Source organism: Colobus angolensis, unplaced genomic scaffold, assembly GCF_000951035.1.
Source record: "Colobus angolensis palliatus isolate OR3802 unplaced genomic scaffold, Cang.pa_1.0 Scaffold3, whole genome shotgun sequence".
NCBI lineage: Eukaryota > Metazoa > Chordata > Mammalia > Primates > Cercopithecidae > Colobus > Colobus angolensis.
The window spans coordinates 13,145,059-13,168,220 of record NW_012116265.1 but is presented as its reverse complement, the minus strand read 5'-3'; the positions used below and the strand labels follow the sequence as shown (position 1 = coordinate 13,168,220).

General features: G+C 38.0%; 1 protein-coding gene across 1 annotated transcript in view; it reads right to left on the bottom strand.

Annotated features, from left to right (window-relative positions):
- CEP128 (centrosomal protein 128kDa) overlaps window positions 1-23,162 on the bottom strand; it is a 477,957-nt gene that overhangs the window by 82,461 nt on the left and 372,334 nt on the right. The window contains exon 21 of the mRNA XM_011949470.1: window positions 18,652-18,701. Coding sequence (XP_011804860.1) covers window positions 18,652-18,701 — 50 coding nt within the window. The remainder of the gene's footprint in view (window positions 1-18,651; window positions 18,702-23,162) is intronic.

The window sequence follows — 23,162 nt, the reverse complement described above, 5'->3', positions numbered from 1 at the left end:
CCATTCTCCTGCCTCAGCCTCCTGAGTAGCTGGCACTATAGGTGCCTGCCACAATGCCTGGCTACTTTTCTTAAAATTTTTAGTAGAGACGGGGTTTCACCATGTTAGCCAGGATGGTCTCGATCTCCCAACCTCGTGATCCGCCCACCTTGTCTTCCCAAAGTGCAATAAATAAATATATTTGAATCCACTTTAGTTATGTTTGTTTCCTATAACCTACTCTATTCCAAAATGGTACTGAGATAGTTTTCAATAAAAAAATTGTATGCCAAAAAACATGAGAAAATTAGAGAAATAGAAAATTTAGTTCATTAACCTGACTTTCGATAATTCAATATGCCAATCAACAACAGCTAATAAGATACCAACCATTGTAGTCAATTACTGATTTTGTCTAAATTATAGTTTTCAGTCTCAATTGTAGGCTGTAAATAAAGAGAAATTATTGCTAGTCTTTATGAACTTCTTACTTGATTTTAAAATTTAAAAAATGCATTTTGAAAACTTAAGTGGTTATGGTTGACACTGTTTTATATAAAAAATTATGCTACTGTGTATCATTACTCTCAGCAGAAAATAAGCCAACAACAGTGTAGCTTTTCTTTTCTTTCTTTTTTTTTTTGGAGATAGGGTCTCCCTCTTCATTCAGGCTAGAGTGCAGTGTCACAGTCAGAGCTCACTGCAGCCTCTATCTTCCAAGCTCAAGTGATCCTCCCACCTCAGCCTAGCAAGCAGCTGGGAGTATAGGTGTGCACCACCACACCCAGCTAATTTATTTTTTACTTTTTGTAGAGATAGGATCTCACTGTGTTACCCAGGGTGGTCTTGTACTGCTGGGCTCAAGCAATCCTCCTGCCTCGGCCTCCCCAAATGCTGGGATTACAGGCATGAACCACCATACCCAGGTCATTATTGTAGCTTTGATATGCTTCATGATTAAAAAAGAAAAAGCCAGTATATGTCCTAGAACGAACATATAATTACAACAAAATAAATTATATCTCCATAACCTCTCCCATTTTACCCAGAGCTGCCTTTGTAATTTTTTTCCCCCTTTTTCTTTAATCTACAATTTTCATTTAAACAGATTTAAGTTCAACCTGCAGGTTCATTACTCCACCCACACTTCCAAACCACCAATCCCTGAACCCCACTCTCAACATGCTCCCAAGACTTAATCCTGAAAAGAAAAGCATTGCTAGAACAATGAAAGGGCATTAGGAGGTAGAAGAAGTAGAGAGGGAAGACCACTTCCAGGAAATAATGAAGATACTTCCATGCCATTTCAGATGGTTTTAATAAATCAGTGGCTCTTATTTTTGTAGTAATAGACTTTGAGAGTCTGATAAAACTTGACATTCTCCATAGGAAAATGTACATTATATACAACACACATATATAATTTTATATATACTTTTTGGGGTAATGCAGACTCTTTGAAGCCTACCTATGGGCCTCCAAGTCTTTTTTTGTTTTGTTTTTGAGATGGAGTCTCACTCTGTTGCCCAGGCTGGAGTGCAGTGGCACAATCTCGGCTCACTGCAACCTCTGCCTCCTGGATTTAAGTGATTCTCCTGCCTCAGTTCCCAAGTAGCTGGGACTACAGGTGCGTGCCACCACACCCAGCTAATTTTTTTGTATTTTTAGTAGAGACAGGGTTTCACTGTGTTAGCCAAGATGGTCTTGATCTCCTGTCCTCGTGATCCGCCCGCCTTGGCCTCCCATAGTGCTGGGATTACAGACGTGAGTCACTGCTCCCAGCCCAAGTCTTTTTATTCCAAATAAAAACACCTAAAATAAGACATAAGAATATTATAAAAATAAATTATTATATTACACTAAATGCATTTATTTCTTCTTTAGGAAACATGCCTAGATAAATAACCTCAGTAACAAAGAAATAAACAATTATGACTATAACTAAGGGCTCTTATAGGGCAGAAGTAAAAATGTAAAATTCTAAGTAGGAGTGAAGTGTTAAACAAAAAACAAAGGAAAAAGTTTCTTCAAATACTTGGAAGAAAAGAGCTTTCTGGGAAAAAGCCTGTTTTGCTGCTATTGTTTACATGTGATTGGATAGTCCCTTTTCTATTATTCTTTAGTTCTAAGAAAGGGAAAGTTCACGAAACACCTAAATTGACACAAATATTTTTTAAAATGTTTACCCTTAATGACTGTACATGTAGTCACTGCATAGACATTGAATGACAACGGAGGGGCGCTAATAGCTGTTCTTACCAATAAGTGAATATTACACTTTCTAAGTAAAAATAATGTGGCTACACATGATGTTTTAATTTGTTCTGGGTTTGACAGATCAGGTGAGGAAAAGCCATACGATATAGGCTCCCCTCAATACACAAATTATTTTGGGGGAAGCCTTATAGCATGTATACTATAAAAAGATGTATTTTAACTTTTGAGGTTAATGAGGTTTTGAAACTGCCTTTGCAAAATTATAACTGAAGAAATTATGACAGTGACAGAAATTAAACCTAACTGACTCTATCTCGCTTCTTTCTAACCCTTAAGCTGTCCTTGTTCATTCCTGGGTGTTGGCTGAACTAACTTTGGGAAGGAATTCAGTTCATGGTTTGACTCTGGAAAAAAATTGATAACCGCCCTTTACCGAAAAGACTTTCTTCTTGTCTGGGGTCCAATCTGCCTTTGCAGGACTAACAAATTAGCTACAAGATTAGAAATTTAGGCCAGGCACAGTGGCTCACATCTGTAATTCCAGCACTTTGGGAGGCTGAGGTAGGTAGATTACCAGAGTTCAGGAGTTTGAGACCAGCCTGGCTAACATGGCTAAACCCTGTCCCTATTAAAAATATGCAAATTAGTCGGGCGTAGTGGCAAGCACCTGTAATCCCAGCTACTCGGGAGGCTGAGGCAGGAGAATTGCTTGAACCCAGGAGGTGGAGGTTGCAGTAAGCTGAGATCACACCATTTCACTCCAGCCTGGGCAACAGGAGCAAAACAGCGTCTCCAAAAAAAAAAAAAAAAAAAAAAAAAAGAAAGAAAAAGAAAAGAAAAGAAAAAAGAAATTACAATTTAGGGGTCATGCAGCCTCTGGCTTCCAGAGTCTGAACCTCCCCAAATTACTCCTGTGGATAACATCATTATTGCATAAACCTAAGATCAGTGCTTGAGATAGTTTACAGACCCCGCACTGGATGGATAGGCTGACACCACCCACACCAGTAATCTGGCCCAACCAGTTCTGCCCTCCCACCCAAAAACAGAAGACATTAAGATAACAGAACTTTAACCCCCTATGATTCCATCTCCAGTCTGACCAATCAGCACTCCCCACTTCCCAAGTTTTTAAGGGTAATTTGGTGAGTAGGGGCTCACCAAATTATCTTTAAAAACTCTGATCCCCGAATGTCTGGGGAGACTGATTTGAGTAATAAAACCCTAGCCTCTTGCACAGCCGGCTCTGTGTGAATTACTCTTTCGCCATTGGAATTCCCCTGTCTTGATAAATAGGCTCTATCTAAGCAGCTGGCAAGGTGAACCCATTGGGTGGATACAGTTTATAACTAGCCTTAAGCTGTATATATTCATTTACTACCACAGTGAAGTGTACTTTAGAATTTAGGAATGGACCAAGGCAAATTCATTAGTATCACTGGAGATGAGCAAATATTTGTAGGCTGTTAGGAAATGAGCATTAAATGGATCATTTGTTATCAGAATATCTAATCATTAAAAGTTTATTTGATTCAGCTGAGCTAATCAGCCACATCGATTCATCCATCACATCTCAGAGATGAATTAGAAGCTCATAGGTCTAAATAATAAGAATTCTTCTGCCTCTGGTGAGTACAGTTGAAAGGTGTAGTGACTTTATTTTATCATAATCAGCATTTTCCAAGAATGCTTTAAATATATCATTAGCATATGAAAAAGCATAACACTGGCATAAAAACGTAACAAGAGTCTTCTACCTTTTCCAGGTCCTAGAAGCTTGAAGAGTATAGAATAATTCTGGCAACTTCTCTGGGACTTAGGGACCATGATGGACATACCCACATTGAGGACTCCCTACCATCACTATTGTAAAATACAAAGCCTGTCTTCTGGAAGAAAAAGCCACTCAGCTTCACCCAAAGAGACCACTGCATGGCGTTCTTCCTTCCAATGTCAACTCTGTTTAATCCACACTCACACTTTACCTGCTACTTCCTAAATAAATCCTATAGAATGAAATACAAATATGTATATATTTTCTCCTCAGCATTTCCCCATGACAATCCACTACATTTAAAAAGTTTGTCAGACATTCTTAAATAATTAAAAGAGCTAGAAATCATTTTATTTGAAATTATTTGAATACATTTAAAATAGTATTCTTTGCCAAACTTTAAGATAATGAAAAGGAAAAGGCTTTGATTAATCATCACACACAAAAGGTCAGCATTTCATATAGTGATTTAAAATAAATTAAAACAAAATAGAGATAAAAATCACTATCTCAATGTAGCAACATCAAAAAAGCTTTAACATATAGCATAAGTTGGCTTTGAATATACCAAATGCATCTGTGATTTATATATAAAATTGTATGCTATCTATTACAAGTCAGTGAAAGAAGTTAGTCTATACATCAAATACTCCCGGATGGGTGGCATTGGAGCAGCTTGCACTGGTTTCCCAATCATCCTGTGTTCACTGTAACCATCATTAGATACCTGTAGTCAATTTCTGTTAATTCATTTCACTGGCTGCTTATGCGCCTTTTCAAACAGCCTACTTCAGTGTCTAGAATAACACAACACACATATTGAAGAAAAAACAAAACAAAACATCAAGGCTTCAAGATTTTGTCTGAAAAGTTGTCAAGAAAAAAAAAAAACAAACAAAAAACCCAACGTTTTGACTTAGGAAGAAAAGCCAATTTAAAGTGGTATGTCATGTTCTAGCCTACAGGAGGCCCAGTAATGGTTCTTGTTGCCTGATTTTCAACCTGGGTGTGGCAAATCTCTGATAGAACTAGAAGCAGAAACAATCACAGGATTTAAAAACAGACTCAAAGTGGGTGATCCACATTTCCAATATGTTCTCTCATTTACTACCATTGCCTTGTCAGAGACCTGAGGGCAGCCAGTTGTTCTTCTGTAGCTTTCTTCTGCTGTGTTCTCTGGTTGGTGTTTTAGTTTGTGGTTTCATTATGAGGAGATTACTGACCATTATACTTCAGTTTTGACATTGTTCAGGAAAGGCTGTGGTTGTATTTATATTGAAGTGGGGTATGTGTATGGGTTTGTGGGGTGAAGAATGCAAGTGGGGTAAAGAAAGATGATGAAGAGAAAGATACAGAAATGGGGGTCTATTGGTTTGCTTGGACAGATTTCAGACTGGAAAATACAGCCTGAGAGGCAAGGTAGGGTTTTATTTAAAATCTCTGTAAGTACTTCCAGGTAGCTGTATGAAACTGACACCAAAAATTCTGAGACTACCCTTTAAATTTCAAATCACAAAGCAAAGCAATGAGCTTTCTTTTTCTTATTTTCCTTTAAAATAATCATTTCAAGATTCTTCCTTTAAAGTACAATGTAATATGCTACATAGGTGTGTGCTATAGAATATCACTACAGACAAAATGAAGGGCAAGGGACAGAATTATCTTTCTCCAGGGACTGTCAAATACTCCAGTGAAACTCCTCGTAACAGGTAACAAAGATGAGTGACATCTGGACTGGAGAACAACTAAAGATTATTTGCAGATAAAATAAAGACTATAATGGTGGCTAGGGGCAATGCAAAGGACAACCAGTGCAATTTCAGATGCTAACTGTCCCCACAAAGAGATGGAGAAAGAGGAATTGAGGAGTACCAGGAGAAGGCCAACAACTCAGAAACCAGCACACTGTATATTTTTCAAGAATTTGCATTAACAAAAATAAAGTACATGATGCCAGTTGTGAGGTTAGTCATATATCAATGGAATATGCTCTGAACTACTATGCAAATCATATTGCAAGAGTGATTATGGCATAATTTACGAGCAGGCTTGTGTCATGCAGAACTTGTGGGAAATAAGAGGGTATGCTTCATTTTCAGGTACACAAAGGGTTCTGCATCTGACTGCCACTGAATATAGCTGGTCTAATGAGACTCCCTGAGGCTGACATCTCCTTTGTTTCCCTGAAGGGCACATATGTCCTGGGCTTCTAGGTGAAAAAATTTACAGAGAAACCCATATAACCACAGAATCCTTCCTCCCACGCCGTGTTCTCCTGAGTCTTTGAATTACAGCACTGGGTTGTTGACTATGATGCATGTCAAACAGCTGAGTCATTAAATGCTACAAGTAAATAGTCCACCTTGGGAATTAAATGACTTACCTTTGGGCAATTCCAGTAATCCACAACATAATTTACATGCAGAGTCATTTACAGGAACCAATGCACAAGGAACATTGTAATGGAGACTCTTTCTTTCCCGTCACTCCCATATTCTTTCTGTGTGATTCTGTGTTCAGTTACCTCTCAGCATTCTACACTAGAGGGATCGCTGATGAGGATGATCAAGGTCGAAGCAGAAAGTCTTAAACTAACACAATGGCTGAGATGGGGTAGCTTTTTCTTGCTTCTTAATTCAGTTTGACTGAGATTAAAACTATTATTAATCTCCATTTCCCAACACACACGCACAGGTAAGAAGGGAAATGTAGCTAAATAATTTAAAGTGACTTCAGATTATCTGCCCTCTGATAATCAATGGTGCACTCTTCTTTCTAAGAACGAGGGAAAAAAAACCCAACAACTAAGTTTTTAGCTGCACTTCTGGGAAGCATACATGAAGGCTGACTTATCCTATACGCACTAAAATAAAGCAGATGTGTGTTAACTATTCAGTTCCAAATATCCTAAATATTCCTATGAAATACTTAACTGCTTTTTCTTCCAATTGAGCTTCACTCTGATTTCTCACTGCAGTCTGACTAGCATCTTCCCAAGGTGGAAGTTTAAACAGTAGCTTCGGCTGTTTGAGAGAGATGTGAGTTATGAAAAAGACTTGGAATGCTCTATCATCTTAAAGTAATTGAAAATGTTATAAATAATAATAGCTATAAAAACAGCACTAATTTCACTATAATAATTTCAAACAAATTTCTAAATTTCTGCCTTTAGAGAAAATGATATGATGTAGTACTTTTAAAATGGTCCAACAAATAATTCGTACCCAAATTAAAGTCACAAATTTTAGGGAAATTATTACTTTAAATTTAAAACATTTTACTTTTCAGGACTGTAAATAAAGAGTAGTGATTTAGCTCAAAGCATCTTCAACTATATAGGTTTCAAAATCATCCCTGGAAGTAAGTGATCCTAAATTCCAAAGTCTATGAAATAAAGGAGTAAACTGGATGAGAGTTTGTTAATAGCTCCGCCTGGACAGTTTTCACTGGTAATGACAGCTACTCTCAGCACTCACAATCTTACCTGTGGATAATGGAATGCTGATACAGTGTGGTTGTAGGAGATCAGAAAAGTCTGATTACTCACAATTATAATTCCTTTCCATTTACCAAATTATTTCAAATTCTACCAACAGAAATTTATCATTTGAGGAAAAACTCAAAAAATTATTCTTATTAGACTCTCCCTATGCCAGTTAACTGTTAAACTAGTTCATTCTAAAGCAGGTAAGCAAAGTCCAGGCAGGCACCTGTTGTTATAGGCCCATTATCTGAAAGTGGTCTTTACATGTTTATTTGGTTGAAAACAATCAAAGCAATAATAATATTGCATAACATAAAATTACCTAGACAGGTTGGTCAGCTTACATCCCTATGAAGAGGTAACATTTGAGCTGAAACCTAAAAGATGGAAATGAGCCAGCCACTGAAAGAACTAAAGGAAAAGTATTACCGAGAGAGGCAGATGCAAATATCCTGGGACAGGAATGGGTTTCCTTAATTTCAAGAACAAAAGGGACACTGGTATGTGTTATGTCTATTAATGAAAGCACCCCTTTATATTACCAGTACCATACAAATCAAAACTATTTATTGTAAGTTTAATTGCCAAAATTGCATTGGGTACTTTTAACATATGTTCTTATTTTTTATTTATTTGTTTTTTTGAGACGGAGTCTTGCTCTGTCACCCAGGCTGGAGTGCAGTGGCACCATCTTGGCTCACTGCAACCTCCGCTTCCTGGGTTCAAGCGATTCCCCTGCCTCGGCCTCCTGAGTAGCTGGGACTACAGATGTGCGTCACCACGCCCGGTTAATTTTTGGTATTTTAGTAGAGACGAGGTTTTACCATGTTAGCCAAGATGCTCTTGATCTCCTGACCTGGGGATCCACCCGCCTAGCCTCCCAAAGGGCTGGAATTACAGGTGTCAGTCACTGCGCCTGACCCATATGTTCTTACTTCTAATGTTCACAAAAACTTCCAGTAGGAGGATATCATTAATTTCACTCATTTAAAGTCAGGAACATAGACTTCAAACACATTAAGTGTGTTGAAGTTCACGTTGTGATAAAACGTGGGGGGTGGGGAGGGAGTGCTGGTCTGTAATCCAGCTCCATCTGACTCAAAACAGTCTATACTAACCTCAAAAACAAATTAAAAATCATGAGTGTGTGTGTGTGTATTTTTTCTACTTAACAGCTCAGCAAAATGGAACTAATGGAAATACCATATGCATACAGTGAGGTTTTAAGAGCAAAGAGACAATAAATTCTTTTTTTTATTAGCATCAGGGTGATTTTGTGGTTTTGCATGGTAGAGGTTAGGGGATGCACTGGGTAACTGCTCTGGAGCCTCTTCCTTAAAGTATGCCAAAGCAGACTTCCAGAACCTCATTTTTAACAGACATTAGGTAACAGTGTAATAAAACATACTGTATCAATAAAATTTAATGTCCAAATAAAAAAATTATTTGTATACATTTTTATATTTATTTCACTATATAATAAAGGGGATATTATATTGTTGCCATATGCCTTTTCTAAGTAAGTTGCAACTCCTTACTTACTCTGGGTCTGACATCAGGGCAGCTGAAGCACATGCAGTCAATATCACTGGGGAAACAGCACAAGAAAGGATTGAGGAAAGCAAAGACCTAAACTTAATTAGCTGTAATATTCTGCAGCTAAATGACACCTTTATTGTGCTGGTCCCCGTTTTTTTGGATCTGGACTGCAGGGGTTGAGATTCACCACTGAGACCATATATGGCCTCTGTGCTTCAATCCCTGTTTCATTCGTGACCAATTTATTAGTTCTTTTCTCACAGGGAAATGAGAACTAGGGATTTCTATTACAACCAGAATGTAGTAAAGGCATGGAATCTCTTGTAGATACTATTTTCTATTTTACTTTATGGGCAAATACAGAAATATTGCTAACAGGCATTACATGTTATTTATTAACATGCTAATAAGACTTCACACATTTAAAAGTAAACATTAAACTTCTAACAAATTAAATCTAGAAGAGTACGTGTAATGCAGAGACTCTGGAAAAGGAAGGCACTTTAGAATCAATTTTTAAAAAGTAAAATAATCAACTGATTTTAATAAAAGTAAAAAGTATAAGAGGAGATGCTTATTAGTCATTTTTCCAGCTCATTTTAGTTTTATCACTTTTTGCACAATTTAAAATTTATGGAAACACTCTAATGTTGCCTTTAATTTTTGCCAGAATATTTTGAACTTGGTTGAAAACTGAAATTGAAGAAGAAGGAAAAAAAAATGGAAGAAATTGAAAGAAAAAGAGGCCAGAATCTTAAACAATCAGAACAACAACAACAAAAAAAGGTGAAAAGATTCTGGTTTTCATTGCTCTTAAGTATAGTAGAATAGAAGTCAAGCAAGTTTGCAAGTTCAAAAACAAGTACTAGTTCTCTCACTTACTGGCTGAGGAAGCTATGAGTCTCGGCGACATCATCCATAAAATTAGAATAGTAGTTACGGACCTTGGAAGATTGTTGTGAGTAATAATTTACATAAATTTAGCAGTTTTACCACAGTGTATGACACAAAGAATTGCTTGGTTTCATGTGTGACTTTTTCCCTCTCCTTTGACACACAGACCATCACCCTTTGGGCTGATTTAGCACAATCCTGACGGGAGTTAGCAAATGCTAAATAAGTATTTGTTAGTAGACTGAAGCATAAAATAAGTGAGTTTTCAAGATCCCAGACTGGGGAAATCCTCTGCAGTGTTTCTGTATATTCTGGAAAATCAGCTAGAGATTAGGCAGGGAGATGGCCTCAGAAATGAGAACTACAGTGTCTTTTAATCATGTATTATTAGTACTTAGGATCTCAGAGATTTGTTTCATGAGTCAATGGAAATGTGTTTCAACCAGAAAGGTATTATCGCTGAGGATTTATTTCCAAATCTGTTGCACGCTGTAGTCATTACTTACAATACTGCTCTTACACAATTGTCATTGTTATCCAGAGATAGACGATAAAATGGATTAACATGGATATTTGCCCAAAGTTTGAGGTCTGTCTAGGGATGTGCTGTGAGAGGTATAAGCAATGTGCTGTAAAATATTATGGGGAATGATCTTGAAGTGATCACTTATGTTCTGCAACACAAATGAGATTGCCGCAAATTACAGGGTGTCCGCTGACTCGAGACTGGCAAAAACTCCCAGATAAACTTAAGACTGAAACATCATACTGTGTTGAGATTTGGAAAAAAAAAAAGAAAACATACGCTGCTATCTACATAAGCCCCAGTGCCCATGAAGCCCAGAGCTCAGACTCTTGACAGTTGAACCAAGGTATGTTTTCTGGAAGCATTGCTTTTCCCAAAGTCAACTGTAAAGGGGATGGTGTATGAAGATGCATCAAATCATCTTCCCCTTGGTGGGAGGAATTTACCAATTCTGTAAAACACACCCAGGTCACTTTGTTTGTTTGTTTATTTGTTTGTTTTGCTCTGTTGGCCAGGCTGGAATGCAATGGTGCGATCTCGGCTCACTGTAACCTCCGCCTCTCAGGTTCAAGCGATTCTCCTGGCTCAGCCTCCTGAGTAGCTCAGATTATAGGTATGGGCTACCATGCCTGACTAATTTTTTGTATTTTTTTGTTGTTGTTGTTAGTAGAGATGGGGTTTCATCATGTTGGTCAGGCTGGTCTCGAACTCCTGACCTCAGGTGATCTACCCACCTAGGCCTCTCAAAGTGCTGGGATTACAGGCATGAGCCACCTCACCCAGCCTTTTTTACTGAGAACTTTTAAAATAAACTTTCTGTCACAGAGAAATATTTGGGCTTTTGAGCTCAAAGACTATGCTTTGATTTTGCATTTTAACAATGTTTCCAAATGATGTGTGTTTTCTTAGAAGCTTTTTTAGAAGCTTAATTCAAGGAGACTGCTGAGTCCTGGCGACTTCTGCTTTTCATCCCACTGGATAAACAGAACTAGGCACATTTTCATATTTCTTTTATTCTCAAAGGAAAATGACCTAGTCAATCAACTTCGATATATTCAGGCACAAGAATACTTCTTTCACAGGGTATTCTATTTTTAAGTTTTATACTGTCATAAATTTGGGGTTAATATTAAGTTGCAAATTTCAGATAAAACAGAGTGACAAAGTTTAATGATCACTAAAATTTCAGTGGAATCCATTTTCCTGAGAGTGGGTCCCTGCTCTCATGAGGCTTCTTGACCCAGTAAATTGAAGGGTGTAAATCTAATTGGCTGAGACCCTGTTTGACTCCAAGGCAGACTGCTAATGTGTTCTTTCTGGTGGAACTTTTTACCAAATTTAAGGTTTGGTAAGTCTGTTCACCTTTGGAGAAAATAGAAATTTAAATGAGCTGTTAAGTCGCCTCTGCCTGAAAGTGGCAAAGGGTGGCCCAACCTTCCATTCTCACAACACTGTATCTTGTTTTGTTTATGCCATTGCTTAGAACAATTATTTTTAAATCACATTTCAGAAGAAGACATAGAGAAATGTAGTTATTTGCCTAGGCTTTGAGGAATGCACCTTCAGAAGAATACCTGGGTATGCATTACATTTTGGTTTCCAGAATTTTTTAAAATTCTGTCATAACTCCCATGAGTCATCTTAGGAGTGGGTAGGGACTGTATTACTTTCTAGTTTAATGAAACCTTAAACAGTTAATCCCAATTTATCAATTTATTCAAATCAAGACTTCCAAAAATGTACTTTAGTATCTCCCAAGAAAATGGGAATTTCTGGGGAAATGAATTACTTCAGTTCTTTCTGAGATCCAGTGGGAGAGCAGAGCGTTCCCCGCCACCCTCATCCTTCTAAAGCAACTCTGAGGGAACTCTAAAAGGGACTCGCAGCTGCCCCACCCTGCATTTCCACCTGCAATCTCTAAAAGTACTGGTTATGGGCATTCTATAGTCTGGCAGAAAAGACTGACAGCAAAAGCACAGAAATTATCCAGCTGGTCGATCAATAGCCCAGTTTCTCACATGGTTTCCTTACCAGGGGGATTAGCCATCTACTGGGTACTGAGAGGTTCATGCACTATCTTGCCAGCTTCTGGGAGGGTAATTTATTTGCTAATGACAGTCACATTATTTGGTGGCTTTTCCTGCCCAGTTTATCTCCAACTGTTGTGCCTGACAACTCTACACTGGCATTCTTTATATTATAATACCCTAACATTAATATTTATTAAGTTTGTTCCAAAAGAACCAAGAAGGCATATTCTCTTTTTTTCCTTGAAACACTGTGTTGCCACAGGCTACTCCATAAGTAGCTGAAATAAATAATGGCTGGAGAAAAGATTCTCTTCTCCTTACTGCTCATTTCAAATGTTTTTGCCTAAGCACTACTGAGGTCACAAAAACAAAATCTAACACCTGTCCCTCCACAGTACTAAAAAGAAAATCAGACCCTTCAAGTGGGAGATTCCAGACTCTTTTTCAAAGTCAACTGATAGAGAAATTAAATATGATTATGGGTTATCTGAAAAACAGCACGGCACTAATGACATTTAATATCTTTCAGGCAGAGCTTCTGGAATGTCTCAGAAAAATCAGTCACTTAAATATATATATTCAAGATTGTATATATTTTTATATATTTTATTATAGATTTACATAATACAATATTATATATAAATCTGTAATTAAAATCTATTATATATTATATGAAATATTCATATACATGCATATATATACAAAATCTGTAAACCCATTGTTAAAAATTAAGGATTAGTTCATTTCTAATAAAATTTCTAATAATGATACCAAATAATGTGTCCAAAAATACTTGTGACAACATTTAGATTACAGGTTCTACAACTAAAATGTTTCCTTTCTCCTCCTAAAATAATGAGATTGATATTTACATGTAGCCCAATAATCCATTTAATTATTGCCATATCATGACTTTTTTTTCGATTTTTCATTATATTTAACAGCTGGTCAAAGATATAATACTACTTCCTTCAGCATAATCTGACAAAAATATGAATGTGAATTTCAGAGTTGACCATGGCAGGGGGAAGGTAAGAAAAGGGCAAGGGTAGAAGGTGGCGAAGAGGGCAGGAGGAGCCCCAGGGGGGCAGAGACCTTCTTTGACTCGTTTATTGCTTCATCCCTAAGCATGCAGCATCATGTCTGACACACAGTAGGTGTAAACAGTCACTGTGTAGAATTAATATTTATTACGACCTGTCAGGCACCAAAGTTTTCACATTTCTTATGGTAGCTAATCCTCTCAAGAGTCCTATGAAATCAGTATTATTATTATCCTTAATTTACAATATCTATATATTGTGCTGACACAAAACAACCTACCAATGGCTTAGTATGAAAGGAAAATGAATAGTAAAAATCATGTTCATAATCATCTAGTTTTAACTCATTTCAAATAAAATGAAGAGAGATGACTGGAAGTTATTGAATGACTCATTTCAAATAAAATGAAAGGAGGGATGACCAGTAAGTTATCATATGAGTAAAGGCACATGAGTTTTGCAGAGTCTGTTTAGTGGCTGTCATAGGACCCACTGTGAGGCTTTCATAACTAAGCATGATACCAACTCTCCATGTGCGTTGCATTTTAGGGAAAGGTGAACCAGGTAGACTGGTATTTAAAAAAATAAAAACATGAAACAGCAGCAATCCCTACCACTATTAGCCATCACCAGCAAGGTGTCAAGTCACTGAATACAATTCAACTAAATCAGGAAAAATGGATTACCTTGTGTGTCTATTTTAAAGTTTCGGCTGCTCTTGAGAGGAATGAAAAAGGGATTTGCTTGTCTCAACATAGCTCAAAATATGCAAATAAAACTCTGATACTGCACTACATATTTATAGTCAAAGACAATACTTTGTTTTTAAGAGGAGCAGTACACAATGTAACTGCAAATGAATGTCACACACACAAAAAGGAGCCAGACAATGTTAAGCTCCAATGAAGAATTTTGGTAATTACAAGCTGTATTGTAAAAATCACTGTCAAACATGTTTGTCTTCATTGTTTGTGACTCCCCTTAAGATTGAAAATGCTCTCTTCCCTGCGGCTCCGCTCCCTCTTTCGTTTTATCCTTTTCCACTGCTTACTACCACTCATGTGAAATTACTCCTGCGTGTATGTGTGTGTGTGTTTGTGTGTGTCTGTGTCTGTGGAGGAATGGCAGAATTTGGATGTCTCTCCCTCAAAAATTTAAACAAAAAATGAACTCTAGGACAAGACAGGGATTGGTGTTGTTTTTTAATGGGTGGATCTTGAGGAGACCCAGGAATAGGAGCTATATAAATAAGAGACCAGTAGGGTGGCATTCATTTGTTTGTTTAGTAAACAGAAAATTACTGAGTACCTACTAAGATGAGGCACTGTGCTAAGTAGTGGACATACGGAAAAGTGAAAGACGTGAGAATTGATTGACAGGTATGATAGGAAATTACAGTTCATTGAAAGGTAAATTTTTGTTTTCAAACCTAAACCCCATAGCTAAATGGATCCAAGAATTTAACAAATATTTATTCAGTTCTGTTGATGATCTTCCCCTTGAAATATTCTTTTGCTAAACTTCATAGCACTATGTGTTCCTGAAATTAATTCCTTTATGTCTTAGATTCCTTTGCAAGATTTTCATCCTTAGCCTGTTGTTTAAATGTTGGTGTTTCCTAGGGTTCTGGCCTAGGATTTCATTTCTCCTCATTCTAAATACTTCCCCTGGGAGTTCACATTCGCTGTGTGACTTTCAGTATCATTCCTATGATATGGACAACAGATATGATGGCATCAAATTCTGCATGTTCAAATCAAACACCTTCTGAGCTCCAGACTCATATGAACTAACCTTAACATCACCTCCCGGACATTTCAAAATATCAAAAACCGAACAGATCAGCTTCCTCCTATATCACTGACGAGCACAACTATCTGTAAAGCTGCTGAATCGAGAAATCCCAGAATCATCCTTAACTCCTTCCCTTTTACTTCCTAACACCCAATCTCAAAGTTCCGTGGGCTTTATATTCTAAAACATAGTAAGAAGTCACCCACTCCTCTTCATGCTCTCTGATGCCACCCAATCCAGGTCACCATCATCTCTTGCCGAGAGTCTCACAAACATCTGCTTAATTGGTCTCCCTGGTTTCAATCTTGCCTGCCTCTAATTATTTTTCACGTTACAGCCAGGTATCTCTTTAAAATGCAGACTTACCATATTGTTCTCTTATTTCAAACCCTTTTCCAATTTCTCATATAATGAAGGCAAAGTCCAAACTCCTCCACAAGGTCTTTTAGACCTCCATTTACTTAAAAAGTTCTCGTTTTGCTGCCCCTCTCTCAGATGCTACATTCCAATATACTGAACTTTCAGTTCCTTAGACATGAAACTGCGCTCTTTTACCCTAGGCCTTCCCCTATCCTTTCTACTGCTGAAAACTTTTATCTTCACCGTAAACGTGCCTAGCTAACTCCTAGTTATCATTCCAACATTGGCTTTCTTTGGGAAGCCTACTTGGATTGCCACCCCACTCCAGTTTAACCTACCTCAACTGTACTTAATTCCCTTTCAGTTCTGTCAACCTACACTTACCTATGACAAACAAGGACAGATGTTCTTATGATATGTTCCCACAGTCACTTATACTTTTCCTTTAATATGATTTAATATGATTTTTGATTCCTCTTATAAAAACTGATTTTTATAGTCTTCACTAATTGTAATATAGAGGGCAAGAAGCCATCCAGTATACACAGCTTGCCTTTGTATCCCTAGCACCTAGTACAGTGGTGTGCACAGAATTGGTGCTTGGTAAGTGTTTGTTCAATGAGTAAATAGAGTACCTCATTTATAGGAAATTGGAAAGGGTTTAGAGCTAAATAAAATACCCCCTACCCCTAATGAGAATAGCATAAAATGCAGAATGTCTGTTATACATAATTATAAGATGATAATGAGCAAATAAAATTGACTCCAATTTGGATACATGAGGATGTCCTAACATTGTAAATTGGAATTAAATATTTAGCTCTCCCTTCTGGGATCATCTAATCCACACTAAACACTTCCGGAAGACAATTTTATGATTTTCTATTACAGATGAGAAAATAGGCACAGCAAACTTAATTGAGTTATCCAAGGTTACCCAGTGAATCAGAAACAGAGCCAGGTACTATTGTGTCATTGTAGGATTTCAGCCTATATACTTGAATAGTATTCTCCAAACTATCATCTCTGATATTCATATGTGAATATACAAATCAGGAATATAGGCACTTTTCCAAGGATTTTCCTGTAACCTTTAACATTAAAGGCTTTCTGTGATATGCTTCTGTACTCTTGTACATTCCGAGAGTTCCTTTTTTATTCGTAATAGAGTGTTAACATCAGGCACCAGTTACCACTACAAAGTGTCAACATTTAACTCTTCTGCTCTGGGACATCATATTACACATTCTCCAACTATAAATGTCCATAGCTAGTTGGCTGGTGCATTCTATTGCACTGGATGGACACTTCAGTAGAAAATGCTGCCAGTATTATTAAACATTTGAGAAGAAACATAGGCTATTAAATTTAATGAGAATACTAGTTCCAACATTTGTACTGTGAAAGAAAAAATTACTTGTGCTGCCATTTCAAAAGGCCAGATATACACTCAATAAGTATGTTTATATATGTTATTCTGGGTAAACACAACACATAACCACAATGCCTAAAAAGACTTTCTCAATATACACATTTAGTGTACAAAGAGCTACGTTTTTTGTAACAACAAGCATTGGTGATATTAGTTTCACAGAGATAGGCAGGTCAAGTATACACTTGAGATTCTTCCTAGCCCCAGACTGGACTAACCAATGCTCTTTTTTTTTTTTTTAATATATATATACCTGAATATAGTACAAGCTGTTAAAATAATCTAATCTGTACAAAACCGCAGCTAACATGTACCATTTTTATGAGATGTATAAACTATGCTTCCTCTGCATTTTCAGATCAATTATATAATTTTCTCTTAAGGGATATACCATCAAGTAGAAGAATCCCCAATCACAGAACATTTCCCTTGCTCTTTGGACTTTATGTGGCCTTTCATTTGCCAAAAGCAAAAATCTTTACCCTTAAAGCACTCAAACCAGCTCATGACATCACTCTCCAGTCTTGCCTTGTAGCTCCAGGCCAACGAAGAACTCTAAATGTCCAAAGTATTTACTGTTCTTAATCCCCAACGTGACATTAAGTGAATTGGTTCTGTCATGGGAATATAACTGATTATGTTCCCCCTAATAAAGACAGACACTTGAGTTAGCCATTTGTAAGTTAGCCCAACGTGAAGGGAAGAGAGAACTTCTGTCAGATGTCAACCTAACATCCATTGCTCACGGAAGTGTCAATTAAAATTCGAGTGGAATCTTTCTAACTTTTTTTTTTTTTTTGAGACAGAGTTTCGCTCTGTTGCCCAGGCTGGAGTGCAGTGGTGCGATCTCGGCTCACTGCAAGCTCCGCCTCCTGGGTTCATGCCATTCTCCTGCCTCAGCCTCCCAGGTAGCTGGGACTACAGGCGCCCGCCACTGCGCCCGGCTAATTTTTTGTATTTTTTTTTTAGTAGAGACGGGGTTTCACCGTGGTCTCGATTTCCTGATCTTGTGATCCGCCCGCCTCGGCCTCCCAAAGTGCTGGGATTACAGGCGTGAGCCACCGCGCCCGGCCTCGAGTGGAATCTTTCTAACAAAATTTTCCAGCCCAAGAAATGTGAATAAACCTCTACTGAATTGAGAGGCTGTATAAGGCAATCTTAAGCTCTATTTATGTGTTAATTGGTTGGTCATTGGTAGATGACACCCATGGGGTCAGAATACTTTTGACTTTCACTTGAAAATGTAGATTCCATGAATTCATCGTCATTCATCAGTCCTGTTTTGAGAGAAATGACTATGAAGGCATACTGTCTTCATTTCCCAATGCTGCAGTTCCTGTTATGCTATACCAAGGAATAAAATTTCCTATCAAAAGTAGAATAGATGCTGATTTGGCTTCCTGCTTTAGATCACTGCTCTCAGAGACTTCTAAAGGAAGCAAATTCCAACTTTATAGTTCTGACATTGTCCTTGTCACCCCATTTGCTATACCAGCATGAATGTGACAACAATAAAGGATAAAAGAGCAAAACACAAATGTTTTCATACCAAGGATTCTTGCCCTATTTAAGAATTTACCTGCAGAGATCCCATTTCTTCATCTTTTCTTTGGGTCTCTTCCAGTAGATCTGTAATAAGAAAGTAAAATACCCATCAAAACACAATGTAAAAATGAGTTGCCTCTTATCATTAAATGCAGTTCAGCCAGTAGCTTGTATAAACTGTTGCCTGAGAAGAGAATTTGATGTTTAAGTGTGAGAAGCAATGTAAAAGAAACACCCTCTGATCTCAACTGATGACATGCAAAGCGCTAGAGCCTGCCAACTCTAAGCTAGCTGAGAAGCCCTGGGACGTCTCTCAGCTTTACCTGACATACCAAAGAATAATATTAAATCAATTAAAAATCTGTAATCATACCAATATTTTAGGAATTTTGGTCTCATGCTTATATAACTAAATGCTACATAAAATTTCCTTTAGAAAAAAAGAAAAGCCTTTTTCTTTTGAAAGAAAAATTAGAAACAAACCATTTGCCCTTAAAATAAGCTTCCAAGCCAAGTTCCACCCCTAGAGTCAATTTTTATAACCAAATTAAAACACCCTGGAATAATAAGTGTTATTAATGGAAGTGGAACACCACCTCATCCATAAAGTCTTATTAATTATTGTTTCCCATTGAGAGGGTGGGATGCATTGAAGCTACATTTGACTAAGAGTTTGGCACCATCACAGAGAAATTAGTGGTTGGAAGGGAAGGTCATCAACTGAAGAGAGCTCTGTCTTAATGCATGTATACAGCCACGGTGTCTCAGTGCCCTACATTAATTTATGAACTTGCTATTAAGAAAACATATTTTCTGCCTGCAGCTATACCACCTTGTGCTATGATCTTATTATATCTCACAAACCTAAAGAGGACTAGGTTGAGTCAGAACTTGGATGAAAACTGGCAAGGAACACTTACAGCAGTGTATATTAATATGAGTATTTGCCTTACTCTCTCTTTGATATAGCTTACCAAGAGGCTGTTACATAAGAGGAAAATATGAGTTAGAGAAGCCTAATATGTATCCCAGAAAGGCAAACTCAAATGTTTTAGCAAGTGCTATACTAGATATAGCAGGAAACAGTCATATAGTAAAGTGACAAAGTCATGCTGGTGTGTTGTAACTGGGCAGGCAATACACCAAAATTTCAGGAGACCTGGCAGATGACAGAACTGACGGTAATGATCCTTTGAGGCTGCACAGCTAAGAGGGTTACAGACGAGAGGTAAGCAATCTCCTGAAGACACAACATGCTAGGGTTAAGGATAAGAGATTGTTTCTATTTTGTATGCTGTAGAGGAACTGACTTTGCTCCCATAACCTCCCATATTCAGGTACATCAAAAAGTAAAAAGAGCAGGCCAGTGTTTTAGGGTGTATTTTTAAAGGGGTTTTGATTGGCATATCAGGTTCTTTAGCTGTAAGATACAGAAACCAACTTGGGGTATGGAAGAATGTCTAAGTGCCCTCAATCATTCCTCTTCCTGCATCCTCACTCATTTGCATTGCGGTTTTGTAGCTACTTCCATCAAGAGGCCATGCACATCTGCTTCACTTCTTGCATCTGGGCTGGCCTCTCGACTTGATTTGGTGAGTACAATATAGCTGAGGTAACTCTGTTTCAGTCTGGACTGAGGCTTTAAGAGACCTCACACATTTCCACTTTTTCACTTGGAACCCTGTCACTGACATCTGAATAGGCCCAGGCCAATCTGCTAGATGACAACAGACACATGGTCTAGGACTCTTCTCACCTCTGTCACCCTGCAGGTTGCCCCAGCTGCCAGCCAGCAAATGCCCAGAAGCAGAGTTGCCCAGTCAATCTCAGGATGACTACAGATGACTGAGATGGAAACCCAACTGAGACCAGACGAACTACCCAGCTGAGCCCAGTGTCAACTCTAACTCACAGAACCAGGAGCAAAATAAATGGAATTCTGGAGTGGTTTGGTACCTGGTACTTGCCATCTGATAGCAATGAGTTGCTAACTGAATAACATGTACTTAGAAGTTATTAGAAGGTAACAAATAGATACACTGGAAAAGAGGATCCCAAATCTGAAGGGAGTAACAACTACAGCAGGTCTGGCTGGGTTGAGATGTGGGTAGGATGAGCTGATGAGCTAATGAGCACTTTATTCTGGGTTCCTCTAAACTTTATGTCATTCTACTCAAGATGAAAGTGCATAAAGAGAACAGCTACTGAGCCTAGCTTAGATCTCTTGCCTACTGCTTGGCTAGGGGAAAGTATGGAGTACTTTCATTGATAATCCCAAAAGGAGTGGACTAAGAATAGAAACAATAATTTCCAAATGCAAAATTAGGGTTCTGTAACAGGAGAAGGAACAACGGACATCAGGCAGGCCAAAACAACAGATTTCTACACCACCTGGTTTCAGTAAACTGTGTCCTTATCCCAACTCTCTTCAATATTTGTGAGATATAAGATCACTGCTGTGTTCCTATGAGGATGTGGCTACTTAGTTCCATTATTTCTGGATATTAGGAGGTTCTCAGAGCTGAGCCCTTTGTAATGAATTACACTGGTTAATGGTGCAGTGTAACTGGAGTAATATACAGTGGGGTTCATCAATCACAAAAGAAAACTAATCTTGTTTCTCCAGAGTCAACTTAGTATGGCAACTCCAAACACCTTAGATAAAACTTACTGGATCAATAATGAGTATCAGATCTTTTATGCAGCCAAACACAACTCACTCATCTGATAAAATATAGATGGAAAGAAGTCCGGTCTACTCACAGAACTTCATAAAATTATAGGAACTTAAAAATTATCTTCTCAGTTTTCTCCAAATACATACGGGTCATACTACTCTTTCGACAAATCTGATGCCAATGACAATGCTTGATTTGGGACAGCTGAATAAAAACAACCAAAGAATTCCTAGAATTGGCATTTTAAATATATACATTTTAAATTTTAAATAAATATTCTCCCTGACTGACCATCTTGTATAAAGGGTATAAGCAGACACCTGTTTTCGGTTTTTTTTTTTTGTAGTTTGTGCCACATATCTTCCCTTTGAGAACTCCTGTTCTTCTCTTCCATGTGATTTCCATGAAACTTTTGGTCAAGAGGTCTAACTAACCTTTCCTGCTGCAAAAGTAGGTCATGGCCCAGGTTAGCAAGTCAGAGCATCTTATCCCCCTGAACATACGAGCTAAGCAACACCAGAGGTGTCCTTTTAGAGGATTAATATGGATGCCAGGAGAGAAATTTTTTCCTTCTGAAGCCACAGCTTATATTAGCCTGGCGTTTCGAAGTCTGTATTTTCTACTATGTTGAAGAAACTTATTAAGCAATGAGGCCGGCAAAGAAGAAATGAGAACCAAGAAAGAGAATTGCTTGAGGACTACATCCACCCTTGACTGAAGGCCCCAAACCTCCTGGACTTCCAATACATAATTCTTCTTCTATTCTTTTTCTTAAATTAGCTTTTGTTGGATTACTGCCATTTTTTAAAGTCTCTAGGGATGTGGTTGTATTGAACCTTCTTATCTCTATTCAGAAGCCTAGAGAACTTAAGAGTTGAGAAGAACTTTCCAGTCCACCTTAAAATGTTTCATCCTACAACAAATATATGAAGACATGAGACTCAAAGAAATGCAGGTGGTTTGGCTGAGATCACCTAGTTAGTACAAAGCCACTTCCAGAGCTTTGCTCTTCTATCACCCTGCTCTGTTTAATCACGCTCTCACTTGTACCTCTCAATACTTAATTGCACCCTTCTTCATACTGACTTAAAAATAAAATACACACTTGTCTGTATTCTTCTGACCTGCTTTAAAAGTTCTCTGATGTCAAGTCAACAATCAGGGCATCCATGACTTTTTTTTTTCTTTCTTTCTTCAGACAGTGTCTCCTCTGATGCCCAAGCTGGAGTGCAGTGGCATAATCTTGGCTCACTGCAACCTCCACCTCCTGGGTTCAAGCGATTCTCCTGCCTCAGCCTCCTGAGTAGCTGGGATTACAGGCACCACAGCCAGCACGCTTTGCTACTTTTTATATTTTTAGTAGAGACGGGGTTTCACCATGTTGGATGGGCTGGTCTTGAACTCCTGATCTCAAGTGATCCACCTGCCTTGGCCTCCCAAAGTGCTGAGATTACAGGTGTGAGCCACTGCCTCTGGCCCATCCATATTTTACATCCATGTTCTCCTTAATTACTGCCTTTCTATGTTTGATATTTAACTTATATCCCCAAAATTGCTCACTCCACCTACACCACTGTTGTATGCCACTGCTCTCTTGTTAGGTGCATTGTTCAAGCACATGCATTTGGAATGATGAACAGGGTTATTAACCTGTGCTGATGAAATATGGCTACTGGGCATTGCTGAGAAGCACCACTCTACTGCAAACAGACAAAACACGAGAGAATATAGGTGAGACCCCTAGATAGTTGAAGTGACTTAATACTGTGATAACTGAGTGTGATTAGTATCCCTCATTATAATGAACAATCTTGTTGTTCTTATCAGCATGGAAAGAGCTGAATGGCTGCTCTACTTCCTTGCTCAC